Here is a 13,574-nt window from a genome sequence, read left to right on the forward strand (position 1 = left end):
AAAGAGGCCCTTCTGCTGCGTAAACTGCAATGATACATTTTTTTTTAATATTTCTTCTTCTCCTTGAATTCCATGTTGATATAAACAGCCAACCGGATTTGGGATGGATGAAGAGATTACAACAAATACTCAGTCAGAAGCACCAGCGTAATCTTCAGGTATGTTGGTCGTTACCATTCAATCTAATATGGAAGATTTTCACCGGGCCAAGTCTTCATCTTCTCTGTTTTCTGTGAAGGCTATCTATGTTCTTCACCCAACTTTCCCCTTGAAAGCTACGATCTTTACTCTACAATTGCTCGTGGATAATGTGGTAAATTTGAACCTATTCCAAAGCCTTGATCTTTCAACGGAAATGTAAAATATCCATACAAAGAAGCCGTCTTTTTTCGCCCTCTCGTCAGGTCTGGAAGAAGGTTGTATACGTTGATCGGCTCCTGCAGCTGTTCAAACATGTTCCCCGTGAGCAGCTGACGATTCCAGATTTCGTTTTCCAGTTAAGTTTTCTTCTTCTTTTTTTGTCCTTTCACCTCAAGTATGCATATCTGATGATCTGACTGTGATGTTTGATGTGTTATATATACTGGGTGTTGTATGATATCGGCAGGCATGATTTGGAAGTGAACGGAGGGAAAGGTCTAGTCGTGGACCCAAGAACAAAGTATGTGTATCAACGGCCATAAAAAACCAACTCTTTTGTTTCTGATTCACATTTCCCTTTTGTCTGAAGATGCGAATAAGTTTCTCTTTTAGCCTTTTTTTTTATGTATCTATTTGTATTTCGGATCTTTGTCTACAATTCATTTCTGACAACAGTTTTGGGTAAAACACAGGCTAACTTTGTCATTAACAATGTTTAGTAAATGTAGTGACTTGCTCGGTTCAGTGCAGAGTAAAGGCAACATGAATGCTGTTTCATGGGACATCTATGGTCTCTGGCTATAATCGAGGAGCAGAGGAGATAAATGCAGATTCTCGGATCATTAGAAAAAACATGTTATAGATTCGTTCGTTCAAGGGCTATGACCAGAATCTTAAATGCAAACATATGAATTCAGGAACTGTGCAATATGCCTAATACAAGAGCAATCTCATTAGTTGGATTCATCTTACAGAAGACAAAGGGATGTGCATTATGGGCAAGAATACTCTAAAACCCTAAAGTGGGTTTCATAGTAATACATCATTCCTTCATCAGTACTTAATCAGCAGTTTCATGGTAGTTTTCCTCTATAGTGGTTTCCTTTGATCTGTAAATTCCGACCTATCCTTGAAGTTGAAACTCATGTTATGATCAAGATTCACGGTTTGGTTTATTACCTGCAGGGCAGCGTTTGTCTCCTCGGCCTTTTGGTCGCTATCCCCCAACTTGGAGCTCTGTTAATGTCAGTGACCAGTCTTCTTCTTCTTCTTCCTCGGCTAGATCCACCGTCGGTTATGTTCCTTCTTGCCACTTCTCCCGGATTCCAGGAACTACTACCTCTGGCTTCCATAAGGCCACCAAAGATCTGAAGATCTTCCGTCACTTCATGCCTTGCTAGAGAAGTAAGCCCGGGAAGGATATCCCTTTGGAAATCTCGTTTTGGTCTTCCTCGTCGTGGTTGTCCCCTTCTTGGGCGATTTGGTACGGCAGTTTTAGAACAAGTCCCGTCAAGTTTCAGATTCTCAGGTACTAAGGGCTTAGGCATGTAGTCTTCTTCCTTTGTCTCGGCTAATTTCAAGGTCATGACCTCAAAGTAATCGAATTCTCCATAAGAACATTCTTCACGGCCGCCTCCTGAAAACGCTTCGATATGTTTTTCCAGTTCGTCACCACAAGAGGCGATTGTTTCCGCAAACCAAACGAGAGTCGTGTCTTTCACGAGACCGCCGGTCGAAGAGGATGCAGCTTCATCTGGATGATGATATCGGTGATGGGACAACGAGATGGAAACTATTGCCTCGGCTGCATCCTTGAGGAGTTCATCGATAAAGTTTCTACCTTCAGGTTTCCGTAATCCCCAAGGGTCTTCTTTTGTCTTCTCTGGTGATTTCTCCGCTTCTTCCTCGCTGTCGAGTGATAAAGGAGCTTCCAAATCTATCCATGGAGTTGTTCTTTTCACTCTTAGACCAGAAACCATGCCAGAATCTTCATCCTCACTAGCGCATAGATTCAGATCAATGTGATGTCTGAATCTGGTAGCTCTTTTGCTTTCTTCCTCATCAACAATGGCGAATTCAGTACCATGGTCGCTTTTCACCATCTTATTCACTTCCATGAGTTGACCAGTGATACAGATGGAAGGAGAGGTAAAGCAAGAAGGCTCCTCCTTGACGATAGAATGCTTCTCTGAGGATCCTAGAATCTTTCTACTACTCTGGAAATCGGTCATTTCAGCTCTTTCATCCGTGACTTGAGGTATAGAAGCATTCAAATCCAAGCAGCAGCCATCGGTTATTTCACTTCTGTAATGGAGCTTAGGCTTTACACAGGACAACCCAGTTGAACACTCATGCATTTTCGGCCCTTGAAGGCTTTCAAGACCCCGGTACTTCACCACCGCACCAAAAGGATCATTTGATATTTCCCCATTTGAGCCATTCTTAATATGGTTACAGTTGACTGGCGGGAAACCCAAGAGAACCTCCTTGGGCCGAGAAGAGGATCCTTGGTAAAGGCAGTTTAAGTCACGACGCCAAATCTCAGAACTTGTATTGGCTCTTCCTTGATTGTTACGATTCAGGAATGGATTCTCTTGAACAGGCGAGAAACTCTGATCCGAGCTGCTACTGGGGTTGGCCCTTGATGAAAGCCAATGGGTCGACGATTGCAGAAATTCCAGGCCATGGCCATGTGAGCTTGGAACCCTTGATGCCACACTGGATTCCACATGGCTATAATATGAAACTTCTGGATTCCTTAAACGAGTTTCCAGCTCAAAAACTGTCCTCTCTGCTGAGAATTTTGCCATGCCATGGTCAGATGAAGGATAAACCCGAGGTTGAAATCCGCTGTTGGAAAAAGTTTGCACCAAATGGAAAGGATTGCTTGTATCATGCCCTATAAAAACACAGCATCAGCACAGAAGCATCATTGTACACATAAGAGAAACCGAAAGCGAGGAACTCGTTGAGAAAATTCACCTCCTTCTCTAACCAACCGTTGATGTTGACTTGAATCTTTCTGCAAGCGAAGACCTTGTAAATGCGCATTGTTTTTCCCATGAGGAGAATATATATCCTTTGAAGAAGCAACAGGTTCTGCTTCATGGAAACAAACTGGTGGCTCATTCAAGTCAGCAAAGCCATTTAATTTCTTCAAACCCAAACAAGTTCCAGAAGAATTTTCCTGATGAGAAGCATTGCCTCTTTCGAGAATGTTCCTCGAGTTTGATCTTTCATGGTGAGGAAATGGCAGATTGCCATGGAGGTCGCTGATTTCATCTGTATCCATATACGCTTCGGCCGGGAGTTGAAGATCGATAATTTTTCTCCTGATTTTTACTGGTCTAACCTCTACCACCTCTTGATCCTTATCACAAGATTGAGAGTTGCCTCCTAAAATTGATGGCCCCACAGAATCCAGGTTTCCCCAGAGAAAGCGAGGCATCAGCTGTTGAGCAATTTCATTTTCGGAAGTAGCTTCAGCTCGGTTCACATTACCGTTCAACTCTTTTTGTCTAAGGTCCTCCATCAAAGTCCTTTGCACTCTGTACAGACGGTGAAGCTCAGACACCTATATCATCAACATGAACGAGCAAAAGGTTCGATTAACGAAATCCGTCACCAAAAGAGCGAGAACACGAGGAAAAGATACAGATACCTGATTCTTGAATGTGGCCTCGTGTTCAAGCATTGTTCGTTTCACGAAATCCCTCTCGTGGCGAAAGCGTGGATCTTTATCTCCGCAGCGAACTGACCAGCTGCAGCTGTTTGAATCTTCACTGAGGTCCATCCTCATTGAGTAATGCCCTCTTACAATGCTTTCACAGTGTACCGCTGCTCCCATTCCTTACGTTGAAATCGACACGCGTAAAAGTTCAGCAGAATGGATGGATGAATACCGAAATTCTGAGATGATCTCAGCTAAAGACCATCTCAATCAAACAATGATTTCAATGCAAGGGAACAAAGCAAGGTTGAATTCTGCGGAAACCCCTAACATGGGAGCTGGATTCAGATTCAATTCTCAGAAGAAGAAGAAGAAAACACACGCGCACACAGAGAGAAACAACAGATTTCCCGTCAGGTGGGAAAGAACAATGGAACAAGATTGCTGCAACGCATATCGGGAATTATACACAGAAGCCGCCACTACAGGGAGAGCTAAAACCTGACGAAAACCTCTGTGGAACTAAGATTACGACTTACCTGCACCTCATTTCTAAACCATAAACAGTAGAGACAAAAACGAAATGGGCTTCAATGAACAGAAAGAATTTCAGTCAAATGTCAAACCTAATTTGTCCAGCAACAAACAGCACGCAGAAATCCACGAAAAAATCAGCAGGAGACACAGATTATAAAAGAAGAAGAAAAAACAGAATCAACTATACAAAAAAGGCAGGAAAATCAAGCCGATGAGGAAAAAAAAAGGAATAGTAAATAAAATCGGGGAGATACGGAGATGGGAATTTTACCTCAGAACCCAAATCCTTGAATCGCTCTATGAACAGGAACGATCGATCTTCAAATAACACCTTGGGTAATCGGAGAAACTGTAGCGACAACAAAAAAAAACAAGAAATAAAAGTAAAAATTGATGAAGAGATAATACCAAAAACAATAACATCGAATGATTTTCCGAGCAGAAAGAAAGCAAAAAAAAAAATTAGAGAAAAGAGTTCACACAAAGTGCGTCAGAATCGAAACTCCATAAACTCAGATCGTCTTCTTCGATCCGCTGGGCCATCTCTCTCTCTCTCTCTCTCTCTCTCTCTCTCTCTGTAACGAAGACAACAAATAAAAGAATAAGAGCTTTTATATTTCGGATTTGGTGCAGAGAGAGAGAGAGAGAGAGAGAGATCCCAGGAAAAGATAAAAGAAAAATTACATGAAATTTGTCGACATCTGGTCTCCCTGACTCCACTATTTGCGTCTTCTCATCATTTCATATTTCCTGTTTTTCTAAGCAAAAATTAACTCCAATAATATTTAACTTAATATTATATATATATATATATATATTCGGTTTCGAATTTATATTTTTTGTGATATTAGCTACAAAATTATGTTTTTGTTTTTTCAATAATAAATAATAAAGGTTAAAGTACACGCAATCAAACAACTGAATTTTACAAATCCAATGTACAGTTTTGCCCCTAGATTCTCTCCGTGGCTTTAACTTAAAAAATGTGCGATCAAAGAATAATCTTTACTTGTTATCCTAAAATATCAATTTGTAGTATTTATTCTTTACACTAATTATATAACTTTTAATGTCTCGTATTTAGTTGGGCTGAAACGAAATATATACGGTTAGATTAAAAAACATAAAGCTTTTTTTAAAAAAATTCACATAAATAAAAAATAAAAATGATAAGTTCTAGTTATGTTAAAACCTAAGCAAGTTGTTAGGACCAAATCTTTACCCTAAATTACAAGTTTGATAATAACAATAAACAATTTCCAAACTAAGCACCGATTTGTTTATTAATTTGGTCTGACTAAAAAAAGCCTGTGGGCCCCTCTCCCGACGTGGCACTTTTGAGGATTTTAGTTTGGTGTGGGTCCTATATATAAGTACCCCTCGTTTTGTAGATAATTACCAGTCAGGGATTGCTGTTAGTAGATTCTTGTTTCTGTTTCTCTGATTGGTTTATCCGCTCTGCTGCAGTTTTTGTTAAAGGGCTTGGTTTTGGAAGTTATTACGTTAACTGCCACTCCTCTCAGAAAGCAAATTGATTCGAACATGGACACGTGGCTATTTTTGTTGGACTCTGGGATTTAAATCTAATGTATAATATTATTATGGACAGATGCAAGTCAACTTGGAATGTTTATAATAATTATTATTTTTTTAAGCAACGTACCAACTTGAACATATAGAATATTTAATTAATAAAATATAATATTCATGTGCATACCATGTTAATAAATACACGCCCATTGTTAACGGAATGAAGTATAAAACTTGTTTATGTAAAGTAATCTGCCAAATATAAATACCGTGTAGCAAGATATTTGTCACAACTTTGTAGATAATTATAATCAACCCATATGCAAAAATATATATATATTAGTAAACACGTATTTCATTGGAATGATTGCATTAAGTTAATTTGGTTTTCGGATATGATTGGCAAAGTTGAACTATAATGATTGGTACAATTATTTATATAATTCAACTCAAATAATTCATTGCAGAAAAATTTTAAAAAACAATAATTGGGACTTAAATATAAAATTAGTAAAATAAATATTGTTTTGTTCTCTTTGTTGTGTGTTTGTTGTATACATTTTTCGTTTCAATTTTATTGCGATTAGTTTTATCAAATTTTATTTAATCTACACGTAAGATATATGTGCCAAAAGCTACCAGGTTTACACACGGACAAAAATTATGGTTTAACAAATACAATATTATTTACAACAAAATAAGATATATATACATGCATAATTGTGTAGAGTTATATTTTTATCATATGCTTTCCGACTAGGCGACTATTATAAAAGTTGCATTTATTTTGGACTTACATTGGATTTGTATATACTTTAACCACGCGTAACAAATTATATGCATGCATGTAATATAAACTCCCTGTTATGGATATGCGCATATATAAATATATTATTTTATTATTTTCTTTATTAAAGCGGGCAAAGGATACGTATCATAGTTATATACGTTCAATGAGTTTAATGGGACATTACAAAATTAAGGCAAAGGCTCACACAAAGTATAAGTATCAAATATTCGTCCGCTATTTTCCAGGGAACAAAATATTACACATGTACAAGATCCTTAAAAAAAATTAAAAAATGTTATTTCGATATTTTACAAGCAAGTCATCGATCTATTAGACTATATAACACATAATATGTGTGACGTACTAGTAATTAAATATTTGTTATAAAATTAACTATCATGTAATTTGCATGGGGTATATAAACGTAACTCATATACATGCAACAATAAATCAATGACACATTTTCCCATTTATTATTTTTTTATACGGTATTGTTTCCAAATACGTGCCATAGTAAAAAAAAAATTGTGTAGTAAACGGTGTATTTATAATATGATATTATTTTACCCATAATATATCATGGTTAATTTCAACATTTTGACTATATTATATGTAAAATATGAATTTAATTTAGTAAAAGTATAAACACACAATTCTCAAAATAATTTTCAACCATGCAATATTAAAAAAAAAACTTAAAATTCTACTGTTTAGGAAAATACTCCGAAAATATTAAATGTTTGGGCAGGTAGTAGTGCTACATTCTGGGCCGAGAATGAAGTGGATCCATTAGGCCCATTATTTAAGGCCCATTAATGTTTGGGGGTTGGGGAATTGCCCATTCTCATTTGAACTTGGTGAGCGGGCGGGACGTTCATATTAGGGTTCCACCTGTGAACAACGCCAACGATTGTGGAATTAGTAGGTTTATCTTTCCTGAAAAGGTTCTAGATTTCGAGCTGAAACTATCGGAGCATGAATGGGAATCGTCTCGGTCTCGGAAACACCATCGGTGACGCTGTTTCGAGGCTCAGATTCTCTCCAGAGTCCAATACCCTTCTGGTTTCTTCATGGGATTCTGTAAGTTTTCCCTTTCATTTCGCCGATCCCAAATCAGTAGCGCGGTGTTCCCGGACGCAGATTACGATAACTGTTTGTTGATGAATTGTTTTCTGTTGTTTGAGTATGTGCAGTATCTCAGGTTGTACAATGTTGAGAGATCAGAGCTTATTTCAGAATTGCCCTCCGAGGCTGCTCTACTTGATTGCTGTTTCGAGAATGTGTCGACTTCTTTTAGCACCGGTTCTGATGGATGTATCCGAAGGTCCGCTGTCCATATGTTATCAAGAATTTGAAAATGGGTTTCGCTTAATTTGATATTAGCATCGAGATTCTTAGATTGATTGATAATTTTCATGACTAAAATGTTGAATTCTGGGCACGTAAGATGATGAGATACACACATGATCACATTCTTTCATGAGGAGCTGGGGAGCTTCTTATTACATGTTCTATATGGTAATTTAATGCCTGAAATCTTGTTTATCAGGTATGATTTGAACGTTGGAACGATTGAAACAATTGGAAGACATGATGATGTTGCAACATCCATTGTGTACTCGGGTGAAAAAGGTAAGCCACTAACTCCATCCAAGAACTTGTCGTTCAAACTTACAACATTGAAGGTCGTTTGCTAGACTCCCATCGGAATGAAACATCATCCTTCAAGGTATATTGCCAAGGATTCCGAGAATCAATGTTATTTCTGGGAGATGAAACTGTGTTTTAGAATGTATGATGTATTGTTCTGTTTATCATAGTCATATTTGGTGGTTGAAATGCTTAATATTTCGATTTACATTCTGCATTAGTTACCGAAGATAAACATCCTCAGGCATTTCTATACCTGTTCCCGCCCAACTGTAACATGGGCAGATAGGTTGAGTTAGAGAAAATGAAATCCAAGTCGAAAGGTTGATGGGTGGTCAGGATGATCTAGGGTTATAAATTTTATGATCCTTCTGACTTGCAGTCTCTGGTCCGTGATATTACATAAAGGCACATTTCAGTATTCAAAAAGCAATATTATGACATCAGTTTTCAAGAATAAGTGCTTTGGTGCTTTTATTTTGTTTTTACACCCCATTTTCCGAGTTTTGATCCAAATTGCACATTGAACCAGAAAACTACAACCTAGATCTCATTGAAGAAATTCCGAGTTGACGAACTCTTCGAAGCTTTTTCTGAGTTTTCAAATGAAACATAGGGTGTAATATGGGAAGTCGGATGCTTTTTTCTAAATCTGCTTCTCTATAATGGATGATTTGTTAAGGTGAAGTCGTTTCTGCTGGTTTGGATGAGAAGATCAAAGTCTGGGATGCACGACAAAGGAAGAGTCTTGTGTATGCTACTTCTACATGTGCAGCAGTGGGATGCATGGCAATCTCTGGATTCAACTTAGTAGTTTGCATCGAAGCATACATGCTTATATACGATCTGCGTAACTTACAACAACCCTTTCAATCTTGTCCATCGCAAGTCGATGTTCCTATCAGATGCGTCACATCCGTTCCTTGTTCCAGAGGTAAGCTTCTGATTTCAGGAATCCTTGACATAGGACAAACGTATACATCTTCATTACATGAAACGGGAGATAATTCAAAGACAGAGTTTTTCATCTTTGTTTAGGTTTGGCTTAATTTTTTAGAATGTTTACAGTCTTTCATGAGCAGGATATGCAGTTGGGTCAGTGGATGGACGAGTAGCATTGGATTTCGCGGATACAGCATCCTCCAGTGAGATCAAGTAAGTCATGGATGATGAAATGCAGAAAATGATCATTTGTTCAACTTTGTCCTCGAGGGGATTACATTTGGCTAGTGCAATCTCAACAAAAGCATACTCAGACTCATGTTTGTACCCTTTTGTTTTTGGTAGATATACCTTTCGGTGTCATCCAAAGTCCAAGAACGGAAAACTGTATCTTGCTTCTGTAAACGGCATTGAATTCAATCCATGGTATTTTTTTTTTTTTGCCTCATTTCATCATCATCTATGAGTTCCATGATGAGAAAACTCCTGTCTCACTCTTGTCTTCTCCCCCACAGTGGCTCTGGGACTTTTGTCACTGGTGACAACGAGGGATACGTTATCGCATGGGATGCTCAAAGCAGAAGAAAACTCTTCGAGGTACACACATATATACACGCACACACATATATGTTTTAACACCGAGCTTAGCTTCTCTAGAGAAAAGAAACAGTTTTTTCCGGTTGCTAAACTGTCTTCATGTACTATTTCCTTCAGATGCCAAGATACCCGAATAGCATTGCATCATTGGCATTTAACCACACTGGAGAGCTCGTGGCCATTGCTTCGAGCCATACTTATCAGGAAGCTAAAGAAAAGTGAGTTCTTTGAATTCGTTTTCCACGGTTATGTTCTCTTTGTTCGTTCCATTACTCGATTGAAACACGTATTTATCCGTCGTTATCGATCGCAGAGAAGAGCCTCCTCAAGTGTTCATTCACAGGTGGTTGGACAGAGAAGGCGAGAGACCCTTATCTATTTTTTGTTCGGACACCAAGAAACAGTGAAGAGAATTCGTTATCCACTTGTTGTCTACGTTTGGTCACATGGTTGACTTTGACTTGTACCTTCCTTTGGTCTTGTATAATGTAAATCTATGCTACTGTAGTTCACTCAAAACGCAGCGTTTCGAATAATAAGCAATTCGACGCCGCACGTGTGGGACCGCGTCGTTTGCACGCGATGACGAAGATATTTTTATCATCCCAAACAAATCTGGCCGTACAACAGATCTTAATCCAACGGTTGAAAGGATTCGTCGTCGTTTCTCCCTATAAGATAAACTTGTTTTTTTCTCCTTTCTACGTCGGCTTCTCTGTTGTGGTCGTAGCTTTCTGAAATCTGTCTCAGCTATGTCGGACGAGGAGCATCACTTCGAGTCCAAAGCCGACGCCGGAGCTTCCAAGACCTACCCTCAGCAGGCTGGAACCATCCGCAAGAACGGCCACATCGTCATCAAGGCTCGTCCCTGCAAGGTCTGTCTCTTAATCTCCCCCCTAGAGATTGTTTCCCTGTTATTGTTGATTCGCGCTATGATCCTGAGTTTTCTGATGCTAGATTTTCGATGTAGCCCGTCTCCGTGATTTTTCTGTTTTCTGGAAGTTTTAATTTGATTTGTACGGTGGGGGTGTTTGATCCTTCCGATCGGCGTGATTTTGTGGTTCATCTCTCTGTTTCATTGCATAGATATATCTTTGTTACCCTGTAGGTTCATTGATTTCGCTTCTCTGGAAGAATTATCTTATGGTTTGGTTATGGCCTTGGATATATTCTTTTGCGTTAGGGATTTATTTTTTCCTTCTTGTAGATCCGTGGAATATTGAAGAACTAAGACATTATCGGTGTGTAAATGTGGTAAAAAAAAAGGAGTATGAACTGATTATTATAGTGTGTGTGTGTGTGTGTTGTCTCCAAAACTGATTACCAGTTATGACTAGAAGTTCTTGTTTTTTTTTGTCTGAATCGATTTATGTCGTCTGAGCTGTAGGTTGTGGAGGTTTCAACCTCGAAGACGGGAAAGCACGGTCATGCTAAATGTCACTTTGTCGCGATCGATATCTTCACCGGCAAGAAGCTCGAGGATATTGTCCCCTCTTCCCACAACTGTGATGTACTGTCCCGTATATATATATATATATATCTCTGAATTTTCTTGGTGGGGATTTTTCTATTGATTTTGTGATTTGATCAAACCTGGTGGTGCTCTTGCAGGTTCCCCATGTCAACCGTACCGACTACCAGCTTATTGACATCTCCGAGGATGGATTCGTATTGATCTCGTTACTCACTTCTCTCATTACTCACATCTCTTGAGTGGTAAAAGCTTACGGATTTTGTCGTAAAATGGTTTCAGGTTAGTCTTCTGACTGATAGCGGAGACACTAAGGATGACCTCAGGCTTCCAACCGATGAGAGTCTGCTCAAACAGGTGGGTTTGGGTTATTTTTTTTATTGCCCTTGTCTTCCCCTCTTGAATCCGCTGGTCTCTCGATCAGAAACTAAGAATCCTCGATCAGAACAAGGATCGGTCTTCTATTGTTGTCTTTGTTTGTGGAACAGTATTATCGTGATTTCCCGGAGTCATTTTGAAATTTGGTGGGTGCAGATAAAGGATGGATTCGAGGAGGGAAAGGACCTCATCGTGTCGGTAATGTCAGCAATGGGGGAGGAACAGATCTGCGGCCTGAAGGATATCGGTCCCAAGACTTAGAAGGCCTTTACCCTCTCATTCCTCTTCCTGGGAGGGAGACTATATTAAGCCAGCAAGGATGAAAACACTTTTGGGGAGACCTGTTTCATTGGGTTCTTGTTGTTGGGGGAGAAGCTATGATGTTAAAAAACAGACCAAAGCTCTCTATGCTCTTTTCTTGTATCTGAACTGTGTGTGTTTTGTGTGATTCACTTTAGACTTATTTTGATTGTTCTGCTTTCCTGTCTCTTTTTTAGGTCATTCTGAATTTGAGGGACAAATCGAGCTTTGTTTATTCTGAATTTGGTTTTGGTTTAAACCGCGATGAAAATATTCAATTTTTTTCTCTCGTTTCTACTAATTCAAATCATAATTGGATCAATGTAAAAAAAATAATAATAATACGAAACATTGATAAATTTGGTTGAGTATACTGGAATTGGATAGTAGAGTTAAGTCTTTAGTTTGAGAATCTAATGAAGGTGCCAAGCCAGTCGTCCGGAGGACCACTGCCTCGCAAATCTCCGTTCAATGCTCTCTGTGAATGCCTTGTAGCCGCCTGTCCGAAAAAGACCAAAAAAAAAAAACATACCCAGCATTGGCCCCTGTTTTTAGTATCTCAGCCTTTTGCTTAAGACAATGGTTTTGTAACCCAAAATAACTGCTGATGCTTACTACTTACCTTCACAATGTATACATCGATTCCGAGCTTCGCAATCATCGCAGCCTCCGATATCTTTGTTACCATTCCCCCGGTCGTGTCGTGAGCCGCAACAGATATTTCAACTGTTCGTTCCAAAGAAAGACGGGAAAAAACTGGTCCCTTAACCTGTTTTCTTGGAAGCAATGAGATACCGTTTTCCGGATTGTTACCTTTCTTGTCCGCGTGCTCAACCTCGGGGTTTACAACTTTCCAGCTTCCATCTTCTCCGACAGCTGCAACCAAACGTGAAGATCAATCTGGAGTTTGTATTTAAAAAAAATCATTTTCGAGATTTATTAACAGTTTTTGTGGAACTAACCAATCTCCCTCAGAAGCACAGCACCAGTCTCTGAAGGTGGTCGGTCATAAACACCTAACACATCTGTCTTTTTACCCGAGTTACTTTGGATAACAACCATTACGCTGAATATGAATTCCAATTCGTATTCCGGGCCGTATGAATTTAGAAAATCTCGAACCAACTTGGAAAAGGCATTTTCGAATGAGTAAACAAAAGGATACGAGGAAAACAACGTATTCAGGCTTCAAATGTTCTGCAAGGTGACGGATGATAACGTCTCCGCTCAAAATGGTACAGCCCTGATTACGATATGAGTTGAAACATGTTCATATATATATATACGTTAAAAATATCTGAAAGGGTTTAAGATTAGAAAGATGTTTCACACCAGCGTATTGTCTAGAACCGCATCTCCATGCATAACCTGAACCAAATAATGTCATGAATACGGAAAGATCTATCTCCAATTCTTTGAGATGGAAATTGTGGCCCGGTGAAAGATCAAGACTTACAGGCACAAATCCCGAGTCAATGGTCTTAGCTATGGTTGAGAGATCAGCTGAAGCAACCTAATACAAATAGCATTCATATTAGGACACAACAAGAGAGAGAGAGAGAGCGTCG

The 13,574-nt window shown here is 39.0% G+C and overlaps 5 protein-coding genes across 6 annotated transcripts in view; 3 read left to right on the plus strand and 2 right to left on the minus strand.

Annotated features, from left to right (window-relative positions):
- LOC104808588 (protein GDAP2 homolog) overlaps window positions 1-885 on the plus strand; it is a 4,754-nt gene extending 3,869 nt beyond the window's left edge. The window contains exons 12-15 of the mRNA XM_010534297.2: window positions 89-158; window positions 239-313; window positions 405-496; window positions 608-885. Coding sequence (XP_010532599.1) covers window positions 89-158; window positions 239-313; window positions 405-496; window positions 608-683 — 313 coding nt within the window. The 3' untranslated portion in view covers window positions 684-885. The remainder of the gene's footprint in view (window positions 1-88; window positions 159-238; window positions 314-404; window positions 497-607) is intronic.
- Window positions 886-983: 98 nt separating this feature from the next.
- LOC104808598 lies at window positions 984-4,973 on the minus strand. 2 transcript variants are annotated; one of them, XM_010534318.2, is made up of 6 exons: window positions 4,831-4,973; window positions 4,620-4,697; window positions 3,803-3,990; window positions 3,643-3,715; window positions 3,124-3,537; window positions 984-3,040 (listed from the first exon to the last, which is right to left on the minus strand). In XM_010534318.2, exons 3-6 carry the CDS (start codon window positions 3,986-3,988, stop codon window positions 1,317-1,319), a joined length of 2,397 nt encoding a protein of 798 aa, XP_010532620.1. In that variant the 5' UTR covers window positions 3,989-3,990; window positions 4,620-4,697; window positions 4,831-4,973; the 3' UTR covers window positions 984-1,316. The 2 variants fall into 2 exon arrangements, with proteins under 2 accessions (XP_010532620.1, XP_010532611.1); XM_010534309.2 differs by having other exon boundaries at window positions 3,124-3,715.
- A 2,592-nt stretch (window positions 4,974-7,565) lies between these two features.
- Window positions 7,566-10,483, plus strand: LOC104808613 (mitotic checkpoint protein BUB3.3). Its single transcript, XM_010534329.2, has 9 exons — window positions 7,566-7,748; window positions 7,862-7,992; window positions 8,218-8,300; window positions 9,001-9,252; window positions 9,401-9,473; window positions 9,606-9,686; window positions 9,776-9,857; window positions 9,975-10,075; window positions 10,171-10,483. The coding sequence occupies exons 1-9, from the start codon at window positions 7,644-7,646 to the stop codon at window positions 10,262-10,264; spliced, it is 1,002 nt and encodes a 333-aa protein (XP_010532631.1). The 5' UTR covers window positions 7,566-7,643; the 3' UTR covers window positions 10,265-10,483.
- Window positions 10,484-10,554: 71 nt separating this feature from the next.
- Window positions 10,555-12,248, plus strand: LOC104808630 (eukaryotic translation initiation factor 5A-5). The gene is made up of 5 exons (XM_010534355.2): window positions 10,555-10,732; window positions 11,245-11,367; window positions 11,469-11,525; window positions 11,611-11,685; window positions 11,863-12,248. The coding sequence occupies exons 1-5, from the start codon at window positions 10,610-10,612 to the stop codon at window positions 11,965-11,967; spliced, it is 483 nt and encodes a 160-aa protein (XP_010532657.1). The 5' UTR covers window positions 10,555-10,609; the 3' UTR covers window positions 11,968-12,248.
- Window positions 12,249-12,304: 56 nt separating this feature from the next.
- Window positions 12,305-13,574, minus strand: part of LOC104808621 (acetylglutamate kinase) — a 2,948-nt gene continuing 1,678 nt past the window's right edge. The window contains exons 6-12 of the mRNA XM_010534341.1: window positions 13,463-13,519; window positions 13,339-13,374; window positions 13,172-13,249; window positions 12,969-13,035; window positions 12,820-12,882; window positions 12,629-12,732; window positions 12,305-12,505 (exon numbers count right to left, since the gene is read on the minus strand). Of these exons, the coding sequence (XP_010532643.1) occupies window positions 12,407-12,505; window positions 12,629-12,732; window positions 12,820-12,882; window positions 12,969-13,035; window positions 13,172-13,249; window positions 13,339-13,374; window positions 13,463-13,519 (504 nt within the window). The 3' untranslated portion in view covers window positions 12,305-12,406. The remainder of the gene's footprint in view (window positions 12,506-12,628; window positions 12,733-12,819; window positions 12,883-12,968; window positions 13,036-13,171; window positions 13,250-13,338; window positions 13,375-13,462; window positions 13,520-13,574) is intronic.

This window comes from Tarenaya hassleriana, unplaced genomic scaffold (assembly GCF_000463585.1).
Source record: "Tarenaya hassleriana unplaced genomic scaffold, ASM46358v1 Cleome1, whole genome shotgun sequence".
NCBI classification, from domain to species: Eukaryota; Viridiplantae; Streptophyta; class Magnoliopsida; order Brassicales; family Cleomaceae; genus Tarenaya; species Tarenaya hassleriana.

What these genes read in the sequence shown, in the direction of transcription:
- LOC104808613 (XM_010534329.2), top strand. Translation starts at nt 7,644, where the DNA reads ATGAATGGGAATCGTCTCGGTCTCGGAAACACCATCGGTGACGCTGTT. An exon ending in ATCCGTTCCTTGTTCCAGAG is followed by an intron (nt 9,253 to 9,400) that starts GTAAGCTTCTGA and finishes TTTCATGAGCAG; the next exon opens with GATATGCAGTTGGGTCAGTG. An exon ending in GCATCCTCCAGTGAGATCAA is followed by an intron (nt 9,474 to 9,605) that starts GTAAGTCATGGA and finishes TGTTTTTGGTAG; the next exon opens with ATATACCTTTCGGTGTCATC.
- LOC104808598 (XM_010534309.2), bottom strand. Translation starts at nt 3,988, where the DNA reads ATGGGAGCAGCGGTACACTGTGAAAGCATTGTAAGAGGGCATTACTCA. An exon ending in AGGCCACATTCAAGAATCAG is followed by an intron (nt 3,716 to 3,802) that starts GTATCTGTATCT and finishes TTGATGATATAG; the next exon opens with GTGTCTGAGCTTCACCGTCT. An exon ending in ACGGTTGGTTAGAGAAGGAG is followed by an intron (nt 3,041 to 3,123) that starts GTGAATTTTCTC and finishes GTGTTTTTATAG; the next exon opens with GGCATGATACAAGCAATCCT.
- LOC104808630 (XM_010534355.2), top strand. Translation starts at nt 10,610, where the DNA reads ATGTCGGACGAGGAGCATCACTTCGAGTCCAAAGCCGACGCCGGAGCT. An exon ending in ACATCTCCGAGGATGGATTC is followed by an intron (nt 11,526 to 11,610) that starts GTATTGATCTCG and finishes AAATGGTTTCAG; the next exon opens with GTTAGTCTTCTGACTGATAG. An exon ending in ATGAGAGTCTGCTCAAACAG is followed by an intron (nt 11,686 to 11,862) that starts GTGGGTTTGGGT and finishes TGGTGGGTGCAG; the next exon opens with ATAAAGGATGGATTCGAGGA.